At 39.0% G+C, this 25,557-nt stretch overlaps 4 protein-coding genes across 4 annotated transcripts; 3 read left to right on the top strand and 1 right to left on the bottom strand.

The window, feature by feature from the left end:
- Window positions 1–727: 727 nt before the first annotated feature.
- On the top strand, window positions 728–6,154 carry LOC112188414 (protein ACTIVITY OF BC1 COMPLEX KINASE 7, chloroplastic). Its single transcript, XM_024327523.2, has 18 exons — window positions 728–1,040; window positions 1,444–2,053; window positions 2,184–2,327; window positions 2,484–2,609; window positions 2,707–2,794; window positions 2,949–3,042; window positions 3,222–3,315; window positions 3,450–3,504; window positions 3,622–3,713; window positions 3,846–4,016; window positions 4,211–4,267; window positions 4,362–4,445; window positions 4,720–4,804; window positions 5,052–5,113; window positions 5,223–5,297; window positions 5,399–5,503; window positions 5,611–5,752; window positions 5,848–6,154. Exons 2-18 carry the CDS (start codon window positions 1,460–1,462, stop codon window positions 5,919–5,921), a joined length of 2,142 nt encoding a protein of 713 aa, XP_024183291.1. The 5' UTR covers window positions 728–1,040; window positions 1,444–1,459; the 3' UTR covers window positions 5,922–6,154.
- A 2,245-nt stretch (window positions 6,155–8,399) lies between these two features.
- On the top strand, window positions 8,400–11,921 carry LOC112189280 (acetyl-CoA acetyltransferase, cytosolic 1). The gene is made up of 10 exons (XM_024328579.2): window positions 8,400–8,516; window positions 9,237–9,305; window positions 9,577–9,675; window positions 9,782–9,955; window positions 10,063–10,168; window positions 10,253–10,391; window positions 10,487–10,630; window positions 10,883–10,968; window positions 11,200–11,299; window positions 11,421–11,921. The coding sequence occupies exons 2-10, from the start codon at window positions 9,257–9,259 to the stop codon at window positions 11,748–11,750; spliced, it is 1,227 nt and encodes a 408-aa protein (XP_024184347.1). The 5' UTR covers window positions 8,400–8,516; window positions 9,237–9,256; the 3' UTR covers window positions 11,751–11,921.
- Window positions 11,922–13,704: 1,783 nt separating this feature from the next.
- On the top strand, window positions 13,705–17,223 carry LOC112188282 (protein NOI4). Its single transcript, XM_024327376.2, has 3 exons — window positions 13,705–13,882; window positions 16,059–16,241; window positions 16,923–17,223. Exons 1-3 carry the CDS (start codon window positions 13,877–13,879, stop codon window positions 16,956–16,958), a joined length of 225 nt encoding a protein of 74 aa, XP_024183144.1. The 5' UTR covers window positions 13,705–13,876; the 3' UTR covers window positions 16,959–17,223.
- A 453-nt stretch (window positions 17,224–17,676) lies between these two features.
- LOC112188281 (transmembrane emp24 domain-containing protein p24beta2) lies at window positions 17,677–19,475 on the bottom strand. The gene is made up of 5 exons (XM_024327371.2): window positions 19,252–19,475; window positions 18,933–19,138; window positions 18,419–18,605; window positions 18,227–18,334; window positions 17,677–18,048 (listed from the first exon to the last, which is right to left on the bottom strand). Exons 2-5 carry the CDS (start codon window positions 19,131–19,133, stop codon window positions 17,915–17,917), a joined length of 630 nt encoding a protein of 209 aa, XP_024183139.1. The 5' UTR covers window positions 19,134–19,138; window positions 19,252–19,475; the 3' UTR covers window positions 17,677–17,914.
- Between the last annotated feature and the right edge of the window lie 6,082 nt (window positions 19,476–25,557).

Below are 25,557 nucleotides of genomic sequence, written 5' to 3'. Positions count from 1 at the left end.
ATGGAGGTTTCCCTACACTACTAGGGACAGAACAAACCTACGACCTCAACCCAACATGACTTATGAAACTGGCCAGTGTCACAGCCCAGCCCATTGGTATGGAATTATGCAGGACATTTTTTAGATTGCCCACCAAATGAGAGATTGTTGGTAGCGGGGATCGAACTTATGTGAGTTTACACCTCAAGTCCGCCCTTGCTAACTGAACCAACTCTCATTGGCGCGATTTTTCATTTTTCGCTTATAGAATTTAGCCTATTGTGCAGTCCTACCTTTTGTTGATAGGTCAAATGTGTGTCTTGGAGAACTGTTCTGTTTTGAGTAGGCTAAATAAGTTTGGCTTTTGGCCTATGATGGTAGATGTATTTACTAATCGTGTCATTATATATCTGAGACCACTTAACAAAAAACCTTCTTACCTAGTCGGAAAAAAAATAAAATAATAATAACCTTCTTACCATTTTCCTCTTGTGTCATGTCATTCTTGGTAACAATTGGCATCAACGAAGCAAAACCATAACATGCCAACCTTCCCTGCTACGTATTTGGATACGATATTTCTCTCTATGTAGTATGTACAGCGACACCATAGACTATGAGAGCATAGCCAATAGAATTTACCAGACCTAAGGATTGCCACGTGACCATGAACTGATCGAAGGTATAGCGTATAGGAGTCCAACACGCACCAAGCAACCGAATGGCGGCAGTTTAATATACCATTTTCCGTTTTTTGTCCTCAACACAAATTGCTCCGACCAAACTCTGCCTTGAACGCAATACTCTTGGAAACTTGGACACAACAGAAATACAGAACAGACCAGCTCATGTTGTGCACGTTCTTCTTCTTGTTATAGCAGGCTCTCTAACCTCTCTCATTTCCTCATTATTATTATTCCATAAAAGTACTGCTCACTTGTAGCTTGGTTAACAAACCCATTAAATATTGCTCCAAAAGTCCACCTTCTTCTCTACTCAGTCTCCCCACAGTTGTGAAAGATTGGAGCTTTGGTTCTGATTCCTTCAGTTCTTCTTACCCAGTAAGTTTGTTTACTCTTTCTGTCATCTGGGTTGTCTTTGGTTTCAGAGAAACATATCAAAGTTTTTATGCTTTCTGTCGACTTGCAATATGTTGGTCTGCTTATTGTTTATGTCCAATTTCAATGCTTTTCAGTTTGAAAATGTGTTTGATTATCTATATGAGTGTTGGTTGGGTCAGTTTTGTGCATATGCATGTTGAGGCTCAGATGATCATTACTTTATTTTCTTCAGAATTCCCATGAACACCAAGGTTTTGATCTTTTTCTGGTCCAGTATTATTGTGTGCGCTTAAAGATGACTGTGTCTATTGCTTTGCTTCAAAGTCAAATTGGGATTTTTGGATTTTTCATTTTTCAAATTCCACAGTTGTGTTAGAGTTTCTGTGAATATTGTGTGCTGTAGGTGTCTGCAATCATAGATGGCTGCAGTACTGGCTACCAACAGATGCTATGGGCACAATGTGGAGTTAACAAATCAAGGGAAATCAGTAAATAGTCTTAGTTTCTCAAGCTCAATTTCGATTCCTAAAAACATCAATTCCGGGAGACCAACTAGTAATCCAGCTCAGGCCAATCAATGTCTTCGGTTTCAAGTGGAAATGCGACAGGCTGAGTCATCATCTTCAAGGCTTGGTGTCAATGGAAGGTCTGTGAAAATGGTGCCAGCTAGTGAGGTAATGAAAAGACAAACCCCATCTACTAATAAGGCTGACATAGTGAATGGAGTGAATGGTTCGAAGCCGGTTGTTAATGGAGCAAGTCTAGTTAGAAAACATTCTACTCCAGCTGCAACCTTGGTTAAGACACAGAAATCTAAAACTTCTAAAGAACTTCCCCCGTTAGAGGAGCTAAGAGTTTTGCCATCAGATGAAAGCTTCAGTTGGGCCAATGAAAACTATAATTCATGGCAACGATCTGCAGATGTATGGTCTTTTGTTCTCTCATTGCGTGTTCGTGTTCTGTTCGACAATGCAAAATGGGCATATATAGGAGGTTTCACAGAAGATAAGCAGGTGGGTTTGTTGGTTTTGTGGACTTGAAGTCTATTTTGCTTATGTCATAACTGGCCAAGTTTCCCTTCAGTTGTTGGTTTTATGGACTTCTTGTTCTTCTGAAGTCTTTATAAATCAATCTCTCATTCAGAAAATCAGAAGGCGAAAGACCGCCTCATGGCTGCGAGAGCGTGTATTGCAGCTTGGCCCAACTTTTATCAAACTCGGACAATTATCTTCAACAAGATCAGATCTATTTCCGCAGGAGTTTGTGGACGAGCTTGCCAAATTACAGGTACTTAATATCAGTTACGATACTTTTTGTTAGTGCTGTGCTCAGAAATTGCATAACCTTATATTAGTTTAATCAGCTTTCAAGCATTTGTGCAGTTATGTTCTAGATTGATATTTCCTTATGTGATTCATGTGGTTCTCATGTTCTATAATTCAGGATAGGGTTCCCGCCTTCTCACCAGCCAAAGCGAAAGGCTTTATTAAGACTGAATTAGGAGCTCCCATCAATATATTGTTTAAGGAGTTCGAGGACCAGCCAATTGCTGCTGCTAGTCTTGGTCAGGTATTTAGCTCATCACTATGTGTCATCAGCTGCTGTCTGTTTATATTGTTAAGTATTCTCTTTAGCTAATTTGAAGATCAATGAGTCATGTCTTTAGGTTCATCGCGCTATACTACATAATGGAGAGAAAGTAGTCGTGAAAGTTCAAAGACCTGGTCTGAAGAAGCTTTTTGACATTGACCTAAGTAAGTGCATAACATCGTATCGTACGTGTATATATGTTCTGTGATTTTGTATAGCTAGCTATCTGACGTGCTTCTCACATTTCTCAGTGGAGTATGTCATTAGTGAATTTAGAAGTTTTAGTTAGCTGTCTAATTTTCTGCTCTTTCATTTCAGAAAATCTGAAGCTAATTGCAGAGTATTTCCAGAGAAGTGAAAGCCTTGGTGGTCCATCAAGGGACTGGATTGGGGTATATGAAGAATGTGCCACGTATGTGCTAAGTGTATCTGAGTTGCTTGTTAATATTTGATGATATTTTTTGTACTATTACTCTATTACTGTAAGCGTGTCAATTTGAGCTCGGCCGAAAGATTCTAGTGAAACATTTTTTCATTTTCCCCTTCACAAATGTGATGCTTTGAATCATACTTTCACTTCACGGATTGCAGGATTTTGTATCAAGAAATTGATTATATAAATGAAGGGAAGAACGCTGACAGATTTCGCAGAGACTTTCGGAATATAAAGTGGGTTCGAGTACCTGTATGTTTCTGCTGCAGAGCTACAAGATAAACCTTAATATTTGATCTTCTTAGGGGAAAAAAAAAACTATAAAACTGCAATCTTTAGTGCAGTCTTGCTGATTTATATCTTAACGACACTGTTCCCTTTTGTAGATGGTCTTTTGGGATTACACTGCCACGAAGGTGTTGACATTGGAGTATGTTCCAGGTTTTGCTCTATACTAATGTCTCTTCTCCTCTTTTTGTTCAGATCCTGTATTTGCCTTCTGCTGTTGGTCAGCATCATCTTTATGTTGTTGATCAGTTGTCTTTCTTCCATCACCAGGTATTAAGATAAACAGGCTAGATATGCTAGACGCGCAGGGATTTGATCGTTCTCAAATTGCATCACATGCTATTGAAGCATACTTGATCCAGGTCAGGACCTTTGTTCCTCTCCACACCAATTCCTGTGATCACTCATCCTGCCATTCCTTTCTTTTGATTACCATAACTAACAAGCCTATCTTATATAAGTAAATAATGAACTAGATTTTTCTGTTCTCACAGATACTCAGAACCGGTTTCTTCCATGCTGATCCTCATCCAGGAAATCTCGCTGTTGATGTGGATGAAACTCTAATCTATTATGATTTTGGCATGATGGGAGATATTAAATCTTTCACCCGAGAGAGACTACTTGAACTTTTCTATTCTGTATATGAGAAAGATGCCAAAAAGGTGTAGTTTCTAGCACCCCCTTACAGACAGCTGATTTTGAATTCCCACAGTTAATATAAGCATTAGTCATTTGTTACAGCTTTGGTCATCTAACCCTTAGAATGACCCAAAAGCATGCATTTAAAGAACACTAAATTACATTTTATATTTCTGGCCTTGCTCCAAAGACTTAATCTGATAAAAACCACTTGCAGGTTATGCAATGCCTCATAAATCTTGGAGCACTTCAGCCCACAGGAGATTTATCTTCCGTATACATCTTGCCAAAACTCATGTAATGTCTAAAGCTGATTTTCTGGAGCATTTTTGGTACTAATTTTCTCTCTTTTATCACCTTATTTCTAGGTAAGGAGATCCGTTCAATTCTTTTTGGATAATTTGCTAAGCCAGACACCAGATCAGCAGACTACTTTTTCTGCAATAGGGGAGGTATGCTTATATTTGTCACTCTAAATGAGCTTACAGGATAACTTTACTGATAATAGCTTCCAGTTTTAGCTCTTATAGAAAGAGCCAGAAATGGAGAAATGATCAAACAAACACAGGTCCTACAGCTATCAGGATATTGACTGTAAACCAGTTTCAAAATTGAGATCTTTGATTACTTGCATCACTGCGTTGATGAAGATCAATGTTGAATCATTTGCCCATTTCACCCTATAACCTTTTATGACCTAAAGTTGGTAAAATTTCTCAATGGCAGGATTTATTTGCAATAGCACAAGATCAACCATTTCGATTTCCATCCACATTTACTTTTGTTCTCAGGGCATTCTCAACCCTAGAAGGTGCTCTCTCTCATCCTGATATTCTAGTTGTAAAGATCTCCCAATTCTATGGAATGTCCTAGTCCTTGATTCTATGTTCTTTTAGATGAAATGACTGTTTGTTTCAGTTCAAAATCAGATCTCATGTGCATAGGACCTTTATGTTTCTGAATAATCTCATTTTTCAATTATTCAACCATTTCATTTTATCAAGTTCAATGTTAAACAGATTAGTCACATTTATTCTTACTCGAAATTTTGCTTTCAGGTATAGGCTATATTCTAAATCCAGATTTCTCCTTCGTGAAGATTGCTGCACCTTATGCCCAGGTTCCTTACAATTTCCTAACAATTATAATCTACCACTTGGTGAATAACAACTTGTTTGCCTTGGCAACGGTTTGGAAGCATATCACCGACATTATTGTGCTATATGCAGGAACTCTTAGATTTAAGACAGAAGCGGCGTACTGGGACACAACTTGTAAATGAAATCAGGAAACAAGCCGATGATGTACTGAGACTTAACTGGCTTTCCTTCATTTAGTTCCTTGTTCTTGTTTTCATGAAGTAAATGTTAAAGCAAAATTAAGAGTTTTCTGTATGCATTTTTAGGCCAGAAGCTACACAATGTCCATGCCATACAGAGTTCAGAGAATAGAGGAGTTTGTGAAAGAACTTGAGTCGGGGGATCTGAAACTCCGAGTTCGGGTGCTTGAGGTATTCCACTGATCTGACTCGAATGGATACATTTTTCACTTGTGATATACTTTCTTAGCACTTACAAACACAAGTTCACTTTCTAATGAAAAGACTACATTTGACAGTCAGAAAGAGCTGCTAAGAAAGCAAATATTCTCCAAATGGCGACGATATATACAGTCTTGGGAAGTTCTCTGCTTAACCTTGGGGTCACTTTGGGCAGTCAAGGCAATCTGGCTTTTGCAAATGGGTCATACATTGGTGCAGGTGATCACCTGTTGCTATAAACTCTTGATATAAAGGCCCCATTTGTCAATTTAAAGATTGTGTTCATCGCAGTTCTTTTCTTTGTAACTGTGCAGGAGTTCTTTTCGCACTGTTTGCTAGATGTATGCAAAGGGTGAAGAATCTTGATAAATTTGAGAAGATGATATAGTTCCTCAACCTGGAAAGCTAGAACAGAAGCTTATAACCAGTATTCTTGTCTATAAAAGTCTAATTTTTTGCATGCAAACAAGAGTTGCATGCCTTGTATACACAGAGAATTGAACCTTGTATATATATGCATTGGTTGTTCATTGAGGAAATATAATAGTATTGGTTACAAAGAAAATGACCAGATCGAGATATTATTGTTATTATGAATGTAAAGGGGAAACCATTTTGGTTTGGGAAAGTGGCAAGAGGTTGATGGCCTCCAATTTTTTCAATTCAGGCAAAATACTTGAATTCCATCCAGAAAAGGGTGCTTGTTTCTCAATATGAGAATCTTGATCACACGGTGGATCAAAAATTAGCTTTTTCAAATATGGTACTTGAACTTTAACCCGTGTTTGGAATCACTTAATGAACTCTAATGATCATTTCACTATGTTCGTTTTCCTGTTTTAGTAAGTTCAAAACAAACTTCCGTTGGATGATCATATGCTGTGTCAATTAAACATGTTTAACTTGCCAACCAATGTTTATTTATTCTTGGGCTTAATTAGCAGCCTTTTTTTCATCGACATACATGTGAAAAATAGAAAACTGAAAAATAAGACAGCAGCAGTGATCAGTGGACTGGTTGAGGTGCTTGGGGATGCAGAAAGTGACGAACTTCAGTTGAAGTCAACAAAAGGCTTCTATAGATACATAATTAATTGGTGGTTGGTGAAATTTGACTCAGACTTTCATGATCCACGAAATATTATAGTGGTTCACACAGAAAAAGAAACTTGAACTCATATTAATCACTCTCTTGGTAAAAACTAAAAACTAGCGAGGTGAAACAAGCATCTGTTTCCAGTAGTAATCAAAACATGAATTTGGTAATTTTAAAAAATTAATATTTAAACTTTAAAGTAACATCCACCAACTTCACTCGTTTAAATGTTGTAAAATGTATGCATAACGATTTTTCAATTAGTTCTAATTGTCACAGTTTTAGCTTTACATTCCTTCGAGTGTATGCTTTTAACTCTGAAAATACTATGTGTGTAAGATTGAGCCTCCCAACTTAACTCAATTCTAAAAGGTAATAAAGATAATTGGATACCATGTCGAAATATTTCTGCTTGTGTAGGTCACAAACATCATGTTGATACTTTGCTGTGGTTGACTTAATCACATGAAAAGTCATGTTCATTCACAATGAGAACAAAACTTAAATTTTTCTCCTTACTTGCTGGCTTAAATTGTTTAAGTCCAATTGACTTGAAAATGATTGTTCAACAACTTAGCTTAAATGATTGGTTGCTGCATCAAGATTTGGTAAAAGTTTAGCAGCTGCATAGATACGTGCACCTACTGACAAAATTTTACCGAGTCATTTAAAATTTGCCTCACTAGTTTCAACTTCTCACAATCCTAAACTTCTTCCCAATTAAGATTTCTGAAATAAATTTCAATATAAACACAATATCATCGCATAAAACCAAATTCTTCCCAAGTCGAGAAATATGTCTGATGCTGCGTTTTGTATGCTCTTACAAAGTGATATTCCTTTTTTCACATCTAACAGACCGAAATTTGCATTGTTATTATCAACTAGATTGCCATTAAAGCCTACCCCAGGAATATTATGTAGCACACCCTAATCGGCTAATCATAGATCTTTTGGTAGATAGGTAGGAGCCAGATTAGTGAATTTATCTTCTTACCAATTAAAAATACAAAGCTAAGATGCAATGTGTAGTTGGCCCATTTGCCACAAAACATAGATTGGAGCTGTCCTTAGTTGACCAAAAACAAACAAATATAAACTCATACAAAAAAAAATGATCATTTGCATCATACCTTACAGAAGTCCTCATGCCTTTTAACAATGCATAGTCTCTCACCCATGTTCTTTGTCAAACTTGACGCCTAGGCACCCTTTGAATTTTGAAAGCTACCAAAGCCAATTAATATCACATTTCTTTGATTGGCGCCTCCAAAGCTCCATAATAATCTCACCAAATTACTTGAGAATTTAATGTGAACTAATTTTTTTTTAAATAAAAAAAATTTCAGTACCTACCCTAATGCTATAGCTAAATAGCTACTTATATAATAAAAATAATTTATTTTCAGGTACCATGGTGACCATCCATGCATGATTGTGAGCTACTAAACAGAAAAAAAAACTATTGTCAATTATGAATTAGGAGAAAACGATTGTAAGTTAGTGACGAAGAGAACATTATTGTCAATTATAAGTAAAGCAAGTTAGTGAGCATGAAAACATGACTAATAGTTGATATTCAAGTCTCCAAAAACTCATCCAATGGGAGGAAGAGAGAGAGATATTAAAAATTTTTCCCCAAAAAGAAAATCAATCACTTAGCTTAATTGTTTTTAAAAAATGAAAGTGCTTAGAGTAACACATCAGGGGCATTTCAGTAATTTTCGACCTCACGTGCGTCGCCATGGTGGGCTGAGCTCCTCCCCCCTAGATATAAATACCCATGCTTGGATTTCTTGTTGTGATCAGCTCCAATTTGAAGACCTTGAGTTTCACTACTAAGCAGTGTTGCTCTGCACATCTCTACCAAACACCCAAAACCCAAAGGTAATGCCTTGTCTCTGTTCTTCACTTTACTCTCATCTCAAACCTCAAAACTATTACAATTTTCAACTTTACACTGATTTCATTCATCTATTTGAGCACGATCACATCATTTCTTTCGTTTCCCATTTGGTCAATCTTGGCGTTCTTACCGTTAGGATCGACTGAGATCCGTCAGTAGTCTATAAATTCAGAGCCTTTTTAGGATTGTTATGATAGTTGGTGCATGATTGTTTGGTTGCTGATGATAGATCTATCTCTAATTTGTTCGAAGAAAAACACTGTCTTTTATGTTTGGTTGCTTAAAGATATGAACTTTACATAATAATGTGAAATTGGGTTCTCAACTGGCTATTTGCTCATGACCCAAGTCACTAAACAAGTCAAATTTTCTTTGGTTTGTGAGAATATTACTCGGATAGTCAAATGGATCACTTTATACACTGTTGGAAACTTTCTGTTGAAGTTAACTGATTAGCTCAATGGAGGGTGGAGTAGATATTACGACTTGTTAAGAATGGTATAGTGGTTTTGATAAAAATCTGTTAGTCTGCCATTGATCAGCCTCTTCTCTCGTTTAAATTTTTGCGTTGAAGTTTGTAAAATTTAATGTATTTTTTTTTTCAAGCTCCATCATTTTATTTTGACTCGGCTTAGGACATCGACATGTTTTTGATCTGGTGTTTTTGTTTAATCTAACCAAATACCCTTTAATTGTTGCAGATCTCCGTTAGCTTGTATCCATGGCACCAGTCGCAGCAGAAGCATGTGCAGATTCGATTAGTCCAAGAGGTTTGTACTTTTGTCTGTTTTGTGGACAAGCTTGGACTATATAGTAACTATAGTTATCATATTAGATGGTTTTTCATATCATAGTCGTTGTTCTTGTGTTTATGCCTCTATGATCAACTTATGTTTCCCTTTGTATGTACTAAATACATGTCTATTTTGCTTACTTGCAATAAGAAAAAACATAGTTCATATATACTGTGTAGATTAAAACCAATTTTTTTTTAAGTCTCAAAAGTTCTGTACATTTAGTCTTAGTGGTTTGTTATTGCAGGTGTTTACATCGTTGGTGTTGCACGAACACCCATGGGTGCATTTCTCGGTGCACTTTCATCTTTACCTGCCACCAAGCTAGGATCTATAGCTATTGAGGGTAAGCACTACATTTGTCTCCTACTTCCTTAACAGTGTAATCTTTGCATTTTATTTTCTAATAAGATGCCTCTTCTGATCTTACATTCATTTATCTCAACTTGCAGCTGCTCTTAAAAGAGCAAATGTTGATCCATCCCTGGTAGAAGAAGTTTTCTTCGGCAACGTTCTTAGTGCAAATTTGGGGCAGGCTCCTGCTAGACAAGCAGCATTGGGTGCAGGACTATCTCATTCAGTGGTCTGTACCACTGTTAACAAAGTTTGTGCATCAGGGTTGAAAGGTGCATACACTATCACCATGGAAATTGCGGTTCATTCTAAACTAGAGTTCCTCTTCTTTGACACAAAAGTGATATTAGAATAACACGTTTATTGTTTGTTGTTGCAGCTACTATGCTCGCAGCACAAAGCATCCAGTTGGGCATCAATGATGTTGTTGTTGCTGGTGGTATGGAAAGCATGTCTAATGTGCCCAAGTATCTTGCAGAAGCAAGGTAATATTTTGTTCTGATCCATGGACATTTTAGAGTTCAATGTTTAAACTCAATGGACGCTAATTTGATTTCAAAAAAATGCAGGAAGGGATCTCGACTTGGACATGATTCTCTTGTTGATGGAATGCTGAAAGACGGTTTGTGGGATGTCTATAACGATTATGGCATGGGAGTCTGTGCTGAATTATGTGCTGATCAGCATTCAGTGTCTAGGGAGGAACAGGTAATATTTTAACCTTTTTATGCATTATAATATTTTAGCAAGTTTACCATATATATGTCACTGTTCACTTATACATGTGTCTGGGATCCCTGCAGGATAACTTTGCTGTTCAGAGCTTTGAGCGTGGTATTGCTGCCAAAGACACTGGTGCCTTTTCATGGGAAATTGTTCCAGTTGAAGTTTCTGGAGGAAGGGGAAGACCATCAACTATTGTTGACAAGGATGAAGGTCTAGGAAAGGTAATAAAAACTTGTTCTTATGTCAGTCAGACACCCATACAAATCTTTGTTCTTGTGAAATATCAACTCCCAGTCTATGAACATTTCAAATCCTTTTTCTTCAAAATGTTCAAATCTGTTGCTAATCATTGCAAATTTGCAATTGCTCATCAACAATATCTCATATACAAGTAATATTGGGTATATGTGAATTATATTCCTTGAACTCACTCCGTCCCAAAATCCTCATACATTGCTTTATTGTGATGCCAGTTTGACGCTGCCAAATTGAGGAAGCTCCGACCAAGTTTTAAGGAGACTGGAGGTTCTGTTACTGCTGGCAATGCTTCTAGCATAAGGTTTGTTAATTTATATAATTTGCTGATTAATTGACTTCTTCTATTTCTTTGTTGCAATGCCTGTACATTTTTCACTGGAATGTGCAAAAAGTGTTGAATGGCAAGTTGATGGTTTTATTTTCTATTCATGGAAGCAAATGAAATGGCCTTGCTTTCATTTTATGCTTTGTAAGCCTTAAAAATGCACAGGCTGGAGCTTTTTCTAAATAGTGAAATTCCTTTCATAAACAGTGATGGAGCTGCTGCATTAGTTCTAGTGAGTGGAGAGAAGGTACTAAAGCTTGGGCTACAAGTGATAGCAAAGATCAGTGGATTTGCTGATGCTGCTCAGGTAAACCACAAGTTTTTGCATATCTGATATTAAATCCACTGCAGATATTGGAAGTTGAAAACTCGTTGTGCATTTACATCATTTTATACCACCTGATGCTTATACGAGATTAATTGCACAGGCACCAGAATTATTTACAACAGCTCCTTCCCTTGCGATTCCAAAAGCCATTTCAAACGCTGGCTTAGAAGCTTCTCAAATCGACTTTTACGAAATTAACGAAGCCTTTGCTGTCGTGGCTCTTGCAAACCAGAAAATTCTTGGACTTGACCCAACAAAAGTTAATGTGCATGGTGGAGCCGTAGCATTGGGACATCCTCTTGGTTGCAGTGGAGCTCGTATCTTGGTCACCCTTTTAGGGGTACTGAAACAGAAGAGTGCGAAATATGGTGTTGGTGGTATTTGCAACGGTGGAGGTGGTGCATCTGCTCTTGTTCTAGAGCTTTTGTAAGCGACTCTCAAGTTAACTTGTTAGACTGATGCATACTATGAGATGGAACTGTCACTAGCGAAATTCCTTGTCGTGCAATTCTCTCTATTTTTTCTGTTGCCTTGTTTCCAAAATAAATTACAAAGTGTATTTAGCTTTTAGAAGAAATATATTTTCAACACTGTTCTCATCTCTCTCTCTCTCTCTCTCTGTCTTCCTCTTCTTGTTTTGGTTTGGATGTTTGTGCTATTTGTGGAGCCAATGCTAGATTTATGAAACTTCAAAAGAAATGGTTACCAATTGAATGCCAATTTCTTGGGAAGCAACAACCAATGCCAGTGTTACTGTGTTCTTGTGTTATATGATGCAAAGATCCCAAAGAAGCCCCATTGTTTGAACCTTGAATGGATATGGTCCCCAGCTGCAAGGTCCTGCGTTAGAATTGGAATATCTTCAGTTTCATTGTTCCTTGGAGAAACGACATTTTATGAATCTCGAAAGTTTCAGTTTGACGTCATGATAGCATTTTGAAGAAATGTTAAAGTGATTCCTATAATTTCATTCAACAAAAGGATTGCCATAAGAACAGTCATTCAACTTGAGAAATGCCAGTTTCGATGCAAGTTTTACTGCTCATCGCATTATGTCAACATAAAAACTGAAGTTGAGCTCTAGAACAAGAACTAGTGAGTGTTAACTTTGCAAAACATTATTTCCTCTTATCTACGATGAACAAGTAAATTTTTACAGAAGCACGAAAATTCGATTACCATTTGGTCAGCTGAACGGCTTCAAAATTCAAACATATCTTACTACAAGTACGACAGACAATGATTGCTGGACTGTTGAGGAATTCTGTAAACCTAAAAGATGTAATTGAAAAAGAAACACTCTCGGTTAATTTTACGCTTATCCAATGGTTCAAAAACTTCATTCTAGTAATCTTAGCACCAAAAATTCTCAGAAAAAAAAAAATTTAATAAATAAATTATATATATATATATATATATATACAGTCCAGCTATGGTGCGGACGGTACAGATTTCCCATTTTCCCCCACTTTCTGATCACATTTTCACATTTTAACCATTTAATTTTTAGGTCATAATGTATAGATCACCTCTGCAAAAATTCAGCAAATTTGGTGATCGTTAACAAAACTGCAAATTACAACAATGTACACGAACGGTTCCGGTTCTACAGATTTGGTTCGTTCGTGTAAATTGCAGTTTTGGATGCCTTAACGATCACCAAATTGGCTGAATTTTTGCAGAGGTGATCTATACATTAAGACCTAAAAACTGAACAGTTAAGATCAAAATATGTTATCGGAAAGTGGGTGAAAACTAGAAATCCGTACCGAAATTTCGGTAAGGAAGTTCGCACCTAAAAAAAATCCTATATATATATACAGCCGGTTCTGAAGCCAACGTCAATGCGGAAGGCGACGCAGCAGCGGCGACTGCTACTCGGGGCTTGGCCGACGGAGGCCGGAAGCATCCTAGACGGTTCTGGGCATCGACTCAACCTGCAACTGCAACTTTTTGGGTAGAGCTGCAACTTCGTCGCCGGCGACTCCACCCGACTGCAGATCGGTCCGTCCTACCCCTGGCCTCCGTCCGACAAGCGGTGCCGCGCCGTCAAAGCTTGATTGAGATTGCTGCGTTGACGTCCGCACTTTAGCAACAGTGCGGACGTCCTCTTTGGAACCGCTGCTAAAGTGCGGACGTCCTCTTTGAAACCGCTCCGTATACACACACATTTGTTTTCGAAATATCATCCAATTATGGTATATTCGGAGCATTATTTTGTGAAGAATCAAAGGGAATAGAGGGGGGAAAGAGGCAAAAACAGAATGGCGCACCGCTGGAAGCACCAAACACAGTTTAAGTGGTCCCAGCTAGTGGGCCCCCCCCCAAAGCCCATCATCCCATTCTGCTTTACATAAACTCCGTGGCCCACTGTCCCACCCCCAGTACACCCCCATCACCCGAAAAGCAAAAGAATCTTCATCCTCATCACACCATTATTTCCATTAATTCCTGCTTCCTCCTCTTCCTCTTCCTCTCCGAGAAACCAAACCAATCAAAGGAGGCGGCTTCTTTTCATCGACGACAACCTATCCTTAATCTCATAACCAAAGCCCCATGGCGGTACGCTACCCAGTTCTTGTTTTATTTCAGTTCTTCTTCATTTTCGATGTGTGTGCACGTGTTTGATCTGAGGCTGTCTGTGTTTGTGTGTCGAGCATTTCGTTTCTGGGTTTCAGCTTGCTGATTGTTTGAAATGACTATACTGCCCACCCTCCGCTGCTTTCTTTCAGTTCCCATCTCTTGTTGCTGTCTAGTTCTTAGCTGAAGCTTCTTGCTTGGATTTTTTACTTGGAACTGAGTATTTCATTATTCGAATTTATTGTTATGTACTGTATATGATAGTATTGATGTATGGTGGGTAATATGTGGATTGTGCTTAGACCGCAGCCCCAGGTCTATCTGGAAACTTGTTAGGGTAAAGTAAATATAGCTGATTATCTGATTGTTAGGTTTTCTGAATATCTGTGTGCTGTGTACAAAGGTTGCTCTGTGGGTTTGTTAGCGTTGAAAAGCCGAATGACACAGGTATCCACTCGGTTTCGTAAGTAGAGATATCCATGGTGTGATGAGTGAGAGCTCAGAAAAACGATGAGAAGAATAATGATTGAAATGTGGAGGAGGGAGGTCAAAGAGGATGTTTAATATTCGTGTGAGGACTAAGTCTGAGAGATTAGTTAAATTGATAGATTAGGTGGATGAACATTCTTACGTTTTCTGTATCTGTATTTTCACAGATTCTGACGTTTTCTGGGTACGGTGTTTCTATGCCTGCAAAGGTTGCTATGTGTATGAGTTATGGTCATATGTACAAACTGTGCAAGTTCCAACTTTAGTGGTTTCATGCATTGGCTTAGATTTTCGAGAGTTTGAGTATCTGACTCGACTTAAAATGTTCTTTTTAGGTATGTTCTCGGAAGTATCTTGAAGAAAAAGGGTATATTTAATGAGAGATTATTCAAGAAAATGCTTTTGCCAAACGTACTAATTTGTCGACTTTTCATCTTCTTTAGTCTTTTGCAATACCTTCATATTGAAGAGTAACTAGAGGCGTCAATTGATAAACCAACATATGAATAGATATGACTGCCTACATGCAGTAGTTCTATTTTTATGCCTTGGTATTGAAAAATAAGTGGAATTGATTAGCTATGAATAGATATGACTGACTATATGCAGTGGTTCTATTTCATGCCTCAGAAATGAAAAATAAGTGGAATTGATTAGCTATGAATGGATATGACTGACTATATGCAGTGGTTCCATTTCTTGCCTCAGAATTGAAATATTAGTGGAATTGATTAGTTTTTTTTGGTTCAGTGCATGAAGTCATCCATCACCATAATATAAATCAAGCTCTCTAATTTTATGTTGATGAAGGTGCTAGGCTGCATACATCTAACCCTCCTCAGACCTCCGAATGGTGGGAGGTTGGTGCACTAGACCATCCTTTACAGTAGATTCTGGCTTAGCATCTGCTGTACAAATGTTCTTTGGTTCTTCAAATATGAGCACACACTACTGCAGGATTTTTATGATTTTATGAAAAGAGTTTAAACGCCTTATTTGATTTGATCCGTTGACTTATGCCTAACTATGGGTTATTACCACTGAGTTAGTAGGGCTTGTTTGATTCAGTTTCAGAGTACAGTTACTAGCCAGTATGTCATTGCCCTGTTATCTGCGGTATCTTTACTTTCCTTCTTGGGTTAGAACATATCTGAATGAGATTGGAATCTTTTAGTTGTTGAAACCATAACTCTTACAAGTTCATATTGCATCTACCTTCAGAGTTGCGTATGCACCAACTCTTGAATATATATGACTTCCTATGTCTTGATCTTCTATTCTCATGCATTAGGACCAAAACTACAGTAGAATTGATTAGATGTTTTGTTTCAGACTTTCAGCACATGGAGACATCTATCACTTAATCTAAGTCAGCTTATAACTTATTTGGATAAACATCTATAACTTAATCTAAGTCAAAATTTAAATCATGAGCATATATAACGTAATCTAAGTTAAAACATCTATCACTTAATCTAAGTCAGCCTAAACCCTAAACTGAATCAAACAAGCCCTACTAACTCAGTGGGCTTGTTTGATTCAGTTTAGGGTTTAGGCTGACTTAGATGCTTGCACGGAAACATCTATCACTTATTTTAAATCATAATAAGTTTGCATTATTTATAGACATCAACAGCTGACTCGTGGAAGTGAAATTTGCTTTCCTCAGGATAAGGGTGTACCACTGCCAAAGTTTGGTGAATGGGACGTCAATGATCCAGCATCAGCGGAGGGGTTCACAGTAATCTTCAACAAGGCTAGGACTGAGAAAAAGGCTGGTGGCAGACCTGAGTCACCATCAAAGGATGACTGCACATATAAGCATGGAGCAGTTCTCGGAAAGCCTCCCACTGTAAGTTGTACTTGCTTACCTTACAGTTACTCTGGTTTGCTCAATAGCTCTATGTGTGATGCCTTCCATATCTTTCTTTAATATCTGAAGGAGGATGACTGAGCCATCCACATTGAGATAGAAAGTTAAGTTGAACTATAGTGGGTATTTTTTGTTACAGAACCATAATGCGTTTGAAACCTACAATGTTTTGTAATCTTTACTTGGACATATCAAATTTTGCACGAGACTAAATTTTGCACATAGCTCTATTTCCCAAATTATATTATTGAACTTTTCCAATTATTTGTTAAGTTATAAAACAAAATTCTCTCAGGAAGTGGTACTTTTATTATCATTTCCAGTTGCTTCAATTTCTCTCGGCACTGCTGTTCCCTCTCAAATTTTTGGTGCCAATCTGGCTCCTGTTGATCCTACATATGCAGTTGTTTTATATACTATATTTTCATATATTTTCAATTGGCAATGAACTTCCTCATTTTGGTGAAGCATTCATGTGCTAATGATATGATGTCCAAGTATCTTGGCACCAGAGAGAAATAAATAGGGGAAGAAAAAAGAATGCTATCAGTCGGTTTTAAGCCACACGGATAAAATGACATCTAACAATCAAAGAGATGATAACTTCAGAAGGGATATTAACTCTCGGTTTCTGATGTTTTTAAGTGTTTTGATTTGTAGAAAAAATGGTTTTGCTGCTTGCGTGCGGAATCGTGAGGAAGCTCCCACCATGTCGTAGATTTTACAGAAAATGCTATTACGTATTTATGTCCCCATGCCGTTATATATTCCAGAAGACTGGAGCTATGTTCAAAAGCCGTGATTGGTCCTGCTGGAATCTGTTTGCTGTCTTTTTGAACATTTGGTAGAATTGTGGGCTTATTTGGGAGACAAATGATTGAAGAACGTTGCTGTATTATGTTTGTGTACTGGTAGACTAATATTTATGTCAAGTTTGTTTCTTAGTTGTTGATTTCAAGTCTGGGCTGAGCGTTTTAGTTTGTTTGTGCGAGTGGATTTGAGTTTCTTTGATGCATATTTGTCTACAGCGCAGCCTTACCTGGTTCTATTCCTCCAAAATCTCACCAAATTGGGAAGTTCCAACTTTGAGGCATCCCCCTCAATCCTCAATAACGAGTTATCATCTGTGCATAAACAGTCTTCATGCCTCAGTTATAACCATGGGAAAGACGGAGCTCGATGGAAGCCTTCTCTTTAAGCAAAAGCTTCAGCAAGAACAGCCAGGCTTTCTTGAATTCACAAGTTCGCAGGTTCCTGCTGGTATTGGGATTGGATAGGTTGCATTACATACAAAAACAATATAAGCAGTTAAGCACTAAGTGGTTCTGCCTGAATTCAAACCCTGGCATCAGAGTTTATACGGATTGCAAAAGCAGTCATTGTCTTGCAATCTCAAAATCACCAATTTCACCAATTCAAGTACCAAAGACAAATACATGTAAAAGATGAAAATAACGTTTACAAACTCCAACTAATGATGTTTCCTGCAAGTAACCATTATGTAGGGCACTGAATAAGCAACGCAACCATCTTGAAACTATCAGACTCTATAATGGTACAGTTTCTGTTCTGAAAAATTTCACCATGTAAAATATCTTTCCATTGTGTAATGTTACAATTGATAAATACTTGATGCAAGGCTACTGAATGATCTAGACTCTAGATGACCCAAGCTTGCGCTCAAACAAACGTTTCAAAAGAAAAACTTGGAGGAGGCTGGTTCCAATAAGTGCAGCTGATTCAAACATTGCCTTGTGAGTTGCCCTCTGACTCATTCCTTCATTCACTGCAGCACAGTTATATGATCATAAGTTCCAAGATTAAGGCACTTTACGAAGATAAAGCACAACCATACTAGCTTAGTGTGTGCCATGTGAATATTGTATTTACAATAGTAAAAAACCACAGAATGATGCACCGAGACAAAGCTATCAAAATTTGACAGAGAATTGAGAAGCACGTACATATTGCCTGGCGGTCAGTCTCAGCCTCTAGCCAGTGCTGTTCAAATTGGATATTGAAAATGGCTTCCTCCAACTTTTGAATCTGCTCAAACAAGGGTTTGAAATGCTCTGCAAACATTAAGAAGAATCAGCGATCACTCTTTGTCATAAAGAGTACTTCAAAATGTGTAATGATAAGACATGGGCTCTCACCATCTTTAGCATGCTCATCATAATATGTGAAGTGCGCAGAATGTACATCAAAATCAATGGTTTCATGGTAAGGAGACTTGTTAGTGAAGCAGAAGTGATGAACACCGGCCTTCTGAACCACAAATTCAAACTTCTCACTCGTCTTGTCACGTATGTCATGAAGTTGTTCACCAGAAGGCCCCTTTACCTAATAACGCGAACAAAGTCCCCACATTAATCACAGATTATCGAACAAGCATCATTACCATTTATATCATCCACCCATAGCAACAATTCCCTAACTTCTTCCAAAGATAATACCTTTTGCTTAAACCAGTCATTGACAAATTGTAAATAGCAAAGGGTTCCTTATCCTAACGATGATTTGTGAACAAAAATTGGAACACCATTTTATCAAATCATGAATACCTCCTCAATTCTTTCACAACAATTCTCTGAAAATTAACAAGGCACACAATTGGGCAATATCATAGAATCACCAAAATCAAACAAGACAACGAAAAATACACCATACCACAAGATCAACTCCTTCTTGAGTGTAATGCCAAGTCGAATCGATTTTGATCACGACAAAAGAGACATGAACAGTGTCACCCTCATACTTTGCCTCATGAGAGAAGCACTCTTCTCTATCTATCACGAACCTCAACCCAACCGAGCCTTTCATTTGGCACAAGACCACAAAACCCATCATTAACAATCCCAGGAGCTCCATCTTCTCTGCCATTATCATCAACCCACAAAATAATATCATCAGTTGCAAATAATCACCGCATAATCATATACAAAAACGTAAATCCATAGATCAAGAAGAAAAAAGATGCAAACTTTACCTGTGAAACAATCAAAATTGGAGAGAGAAACAAAAAGGGTACGGTGTAATTGATAATGGGTTTGACTGTTTGAGTTTGGTGTTAGGTGTTGGGGGTTAGGACTAAGATTTACTGACCGAACTGAAAGTCGGAAGCTAATAATAGCTGTCGGACCACCGCGCTGGTTCTTATTGGACCAGCAGGGGACTCGCTGCGATGTCGTTTTGGTGTTTGATTCAATTGATCCAGCGTGGTCGGGTGTGATTCAATTACTTGATCCTGGGACCAATTGTAAGGTTACACGTCGGAGGGTATTTGCCAGATAGGATTAATCTTTTTTTATTTTATTTTTCTTTTCCAATAGACTCCAATTTTGTTAGACTTAGACCTGACTTCACTTGAATTTGTTCTCCCATCTTAGGAATTTTGAATTATTAGTACACCACGTTTTATGGTTAAATCTTATAATTTTTTTTTTTTTGAAAGAAATGTGGATTTCATTAACGCATGCCAAATATCCTTCTACTGCCTTTGACTAAACAGATCAAAAAGTTGTAGTAAGAGAACTACTGTGATACATAGAGACAGACCACCTATATTCGAACTAACCGCTCACTTATTTAAAAGTGAGCCTATAAACTATGGAGAATTGTAAGACATAGTATATAGGCCCTACCACACCTACCTATATTTTTTCCTTGCCTTTCAAGCGTGGGCTAGGAGGGTTACCTGAGTACATTACACTCAAGAGCTCTTCAGTTGACACCATCTTAGCTAATATCTGCAAGTTGTCGGTGCCTGAAAAGAGATGGCACCCTAGCACTCCATCATGAAATGGGCCTATAGATCCAAAGGTTTCAATTTGGGGTCCAAAAACCCAAAGCCCAATACTGGTCCAACCTTTGCCAAACCCTAAAAACCATAGACTCCATTTTCTATGGACACCCCGAAAGGAGATGCCCACACTTTGAACCCAGAGGCCGGACCAGCGACATTCAATTGCACCACAGCTATTGATACCGTCATAAGCTCGATGACAACTGCAAACGGACGCAATAGTGTCCAAATTTGTTTCAAGTCTGACCCATTGATACGCACATCGCCGTATTCCCCTATAGTCTCGATCGGTGATAGCGTTGCCCTAGCTGTCCACGACACCCATCCCGATTTCCACCTCTTAAACGGCGCCCAATAGTTCCTGAAGGTGCACACCAGCTTCGCCGACAGTGTCCAGGATGAGCCCTCAATGTCAACCTAGTTGTCGCCACGCGGTGGAATGACCACCGTCTCTACCATCTCCTGTGAAAACTTCTGGATCCTTGTAATCTGAGATCTTTCACCATGATTATCGATATGGGGTTCACCAGTTCTGGTGTGGATGAACCAGAGAGAGTCACCCACAAGTAGGCTTGAGAAGAACAAAACTTCGACATAGAGCAATAGGTTCGTCGACAAACATCGACGTTGGAGTGCAACTGGAAAACCCCAGGCTGCGACCTTAGAGCGACACAAATCCCCAAAGCCTAGGCGGCTAGGGGTGAGGGACCGCATCATTTCTATTGCATATAAGAAAAAGTGGTAAAATCTTATAATAAGAGACATCGCTAAAAGTAAACTTTATTTCGTTTAAAGTGGATAATAAATTTTTTTTCCTTCTTGTTGATCTGTCTAAACGTACGTTAATCTTATCTAAATTTTGTACAAAAGAAGTACAGATAATGATTTTACTCTAGCTTGCCTCTGCATGGACCTTAATTTTTCAATTTTTTTTTTTTTATACCATTGGATATGTCTATCCATTTTTTCGAGAAGATTTACGAGAAAATTGAAAATCCAAGATGAAGGAAAAAAAACAGATTGTGTTTTAGGGAATCAGAAATTGAGAGGAATTTGATGTATATTCTCATTGATAATAGGGGCCTCTTTATATAGAGGATTACAATGCATAGAATCCAAATCATACAAGGAAAGTAATTATACATTGAATAGGAATCTAGATCGTTCTAATGTAACCTTATTACCACTAGGTCAAATAACCTAGAGTTTGGGCCAGACACACAAATAGGGATTTCCTTAAACACTCCCCCTTGTGTTGCCCAAACGCGGTGCTTCTCTCGTTGCCTCATTAATTAAAAACCTTGCCGAGTAACAAAAACCCAGTGGGACAAAAATAACTTCGGTCGAAGGGGAAAAAGAGCACAACACACCCTTTACGTTTCGAGACTATACATGTAGACATCTCCCCTTGATGTCTGCATCTCCCCCTAATGACTACGATCATGGGAGTTCGGATAACTTCCGCAAATAATACTACCAACATGTTTCTCGAAAGTGGAATTTAGGCAATGACTAAGTGAGCAAGTCTGCCATACTGTCCTCAGATCGAACCTAGTTCACCTTGATCTTGAGGAGAGTTTGTTGTCGCTGATTATTCTTGGTGTTGTCGCTTTTGATGCAGCCTTGCTTTATTTGTTCAAAACAAGCAGCATTATCCTAAATGCTCGTAGGCTCATATGTGGTAGACTTCAAACCACAATTGTTCGAACATGCGTAATAATGGATCCAATCCATAAACATTCACGAACCATTTCGTGAAAAGCAATAATCTCTGCATGGTTAAAAGATATAGCGACTAAGGTCTGTTCTGTAGACCTCCAGGATATCACGGTATTTTCCCCATGGTGAACACTTAACTAGTTTGGGAATGACCTTTGTATGGGTCAGAGAGATACCCAATATCAGCAAAACCTTCCAAAACACATGTCGTTTTGGGATGGGGATAGCGGACGCATGCCAGTGTTGGCTGCGTTCCTGGTGTGTGATGGGTCCGAATCTATCGTCTTTCTGTAGGGATAAAACAAGCCCATGTCAATCGTACATCTCAAGTATCAAAAGATATCTTTTACACCAATCTAATGGCGTCGCGTTGGCGCAGAGCTGTACCTTAGCTAACAAGTTCACAACGTATGAGATGTCCGGTCTTGTGCATGGAGCTAAGTACAATAATGCGCATATTGTACTTATGTAGGGCACTTCTGCCTCTAGCACATCTTCGTCACCATCCTTCGGACGAAGAGGTTCCTTTTCAGGATTAAAACTACGGACGATCATGAGGGTGCTTGAAGGCTTGACCTTGTCAAAATGCCTAAGCATCTATCAACACGATGCTCAAGTTCCAAACCGAGATATAATCGTGTTATCCCAAAATCTTTCATCTCAAAATCTGATTTCAATTGTTCAGCGGTTTCCCTTAACTCTTAAAGGGCTTCCAATTAAGATCATGTCCAACATGAACCGCGATATAATCAGAAACTTGTTATGGAAAAGCGCGGGCATATCCCTTCCCAATCAAGTAGTCACTTTAGTGAGCGTTTCAATCTCTTTGTAAAACGCGCTCCGTGGTCTAGAGCCACTTGACTTGGGTAAATGAAGTTCACCGTGAACCTTTATGTATATTCCGTATCTAGATCCCCATAGAGATACGTAGTGACCACATTTGTAAGCTGCATGTTCAGTTATTTGGAAACTACCAAACTGACAAGGTAGTGGAGTGCAATGACATCCATTACGAGAGAATATGTCTCATCGTAGTCGATTTTCAGGACGTTTTGTGAGAAGTCTTGCGCCATAAGGCGAGATTACTATCTCTTTTTCTCATCACGCTTTGTAACGAAGACCCATTAGTCAACAGGTTTTATGATAGGAGGTGTTGGCATCACCGGCTCGAAAACCTTCCTCTTCATTAGAGAATCCATCTTAACCTGAATCGCATCTTTCCATTTAGGCCAAATTTCTCTACGTTGGCATTCATTCATCAACGGAGTGTGGTTCGATATCATCGGACTCAACAAACTCATGCGCAATGAAATGGGCGACTACATCATCAATTATGATGGAGTTTCTATCCCACGTCTCATGTACACTAGTGTAAGTTTCATAGAGCTCTATATTCTCAGGAATTGGTTTTGACATTGAGGTGTCCCCTAACGATAACCATAACCCAGAAGATTCTCATGAGACGGATTTTGAGCGTCGATGATCAAAGGACCTGAATGTGCCAAAGTATCTGTACATACATGTACATTTGCAAGCATAATTAGCTATAATGGGCCACGCTCATTGTACCGCCAAATGTACTAATTCCAACCAAAAGAATGACATACAGGTACACCGCCAGGCGGGCTACAACCTCAGCGTCGGATCACCCTCAGATCACCACCGACGCGCCGCCACGCGCCATGCCAAAATGGCATCAGTAGCTCCCAGAGCTGGGAACTGAAACACCTCAATCCCACATCGAAAGCAAAGAGAAGAACCTCATATTCCTCACCTATAAAAGGTTCTCTCCTCTCTCCTCATTAACGACGCATTCAATACTTACCTACTCTTACTTTGTCAACATAAATACATTGACTAACTTAGGCATCGGAGAGTTGAAGACCGCCTAGCGCGGTCTCCCTCTAACGCCCCTTTGTATTTTACTTGACAGGCAGCGGAAGCTATGACAGCATCACGAGTATCGATCCGCCCATCGGATCAGCGTTAACAAAGGTTCAGCTACCGCCGAACTTTTAGACATTAACAGTATCATTCGAACCCACTAGCCTCCCACGCATCCTAGCTGGGGTCATGACCTGTAACTCCAGAGTACCATTCTCTTTGGCGTTGGCGCCATGCCTACCTCCGTGTAGGGTGGCGCTACGTCCTCTCGTAGGGACGTCCTTTCTTGCAGGCATGTTTGCAGCATATTTGTGTGATCTCCTTACTTTAACAGGGATCGAGATGAGACATAGTGGGGACAGACCAAGACAATTCCTGTCTTTCCTACTGAACATCTGTGTTCTTATCTCCCCCTAACTACAGGAAGACTGTCTCATCAAAGTGACATCCGCAAATCTAGCGGTAAGGAGATCGTCTTGCAAGGGCATTAAGTGGCAGACGATTGTTGGAGTCGCAAATCCAACTGAGTTGCACATTCGTATGTAAAGACCTATCATAATGCATTGTAGCAGCACAATTGGCACGTAAATGGCTCACTCAAATATGCGTAAGTACGATACTTGTACCCAGTCACTAGCTGTAACGCAAAGGTAAATTGAGTGGCGGTGGGTCGTAGACGAATTAGCATAGCTGTGTGGATATTGCATCACCCCAAGCGGATATAAGGAGATTGGTGCACATTACCAATGTCCGGACTACCATCGTAGTCGTTTTCGCGAGACCATTTGGGTGTGTTCATGGGAATGTGATGTCCAACATCGGTCCCATTGCAATAACCATTGAAAGTCTTCGATGTAAACTCTCTAGCATAGTCAAATCCAATTGACTGAATAAGATGATCCGGGGAGTGAGCCCGTTGTCATATGATATGTGCTAGGAGTGTAGTATAAGCAGCATTACAAGTGGACAATGGTACAACACGTGACCAGCGTGTTTGCTTGCCAACCAACATCATGAGATATTTAAAAGTCCGCAGGTTGGTTGAATCAGTCCACAAAATCCCCATGGATTCTATGTAAGAATAGAATGAGTATTTTCATATCCTTTGCATAGGACGGTCTCAGTCCTAATTTCCCTAGGGAACAGGCTTTGCAAAATAAGCGAGGTGCCTTAAAAGCAATCAATGAGGAGTTTGGTTAGGCATGAGCGTCTGTAGCGCTATTAGAAGCAAAATATGTGACTACATCACCCAACATGGCGGTGGAACCATGGAAAGTGGCGTCCATGGTGGCATGGCCATGGTTGGAGTCGTTTATGGCGTTGTCACAAAAGGACTTTCGCTGCCCTAAGGCAGCTAAGGATAGCGGCAGCGCCGGATGCAGCGGTAGCGGCAGTCACGCTAAGTCCGGGAATCAATTTTCGATTCTTTCTTCTTGTCACTCTGAAGAATGGATGTCCGTGTGAAGTCTTTAGTAGACGGATCATCATATCATGACTAGGATGATCTCTCCTGTCGTTACAAAGCCAATATGTGTCTAAATCCAAGAGATCTACTCTCATAGCTTCATTGGATTTAATATCTCAAATAGTGACATAGAGTCCACTAAAGAAACACATAAACTTCTCTAAGATGCGCCTTTGTTAGCAATAGTTAGAGGTATTGCAAAGGAACTCATTTATGTTCTCTACATGTGTTTTCGCATGGAATCCGTTGGCTATCCATAGGGTGCGATTTTCCCTAGGAGCGTAGAGAGTTTCTGTGACAGTAATCAAGGTGCCATTTGGCAAGTGGAACTTGAGCTATTCCATGTCCTTGAATTAATACTGATGGCCCAACCATCGTAGTCACAAAAGTAATATGCTCAGGAAAAATGGAGTCATAAGGAA

This window comes from Rosa chinensis, chromosome 2, assembly GCF_002994745.2.
Source record: "Rosa chinensis cultivar Old Blush chromosome 2, RchiOBHm-V2, whole genome shotgun sequence".
In the NCBI taxonomy this organism is placed as follows: domain Eukaryota; kingdom Viridiplantae; phylum Streptophyta; class Magnoliopsida; order Rosales; family Rosaceae; genus Rosa; species Rosa chinensis.
Note: the sequence above shows the minus strand (reverse complement) of the source record. Positions and strands in the feature narration are given on the sequence as shown.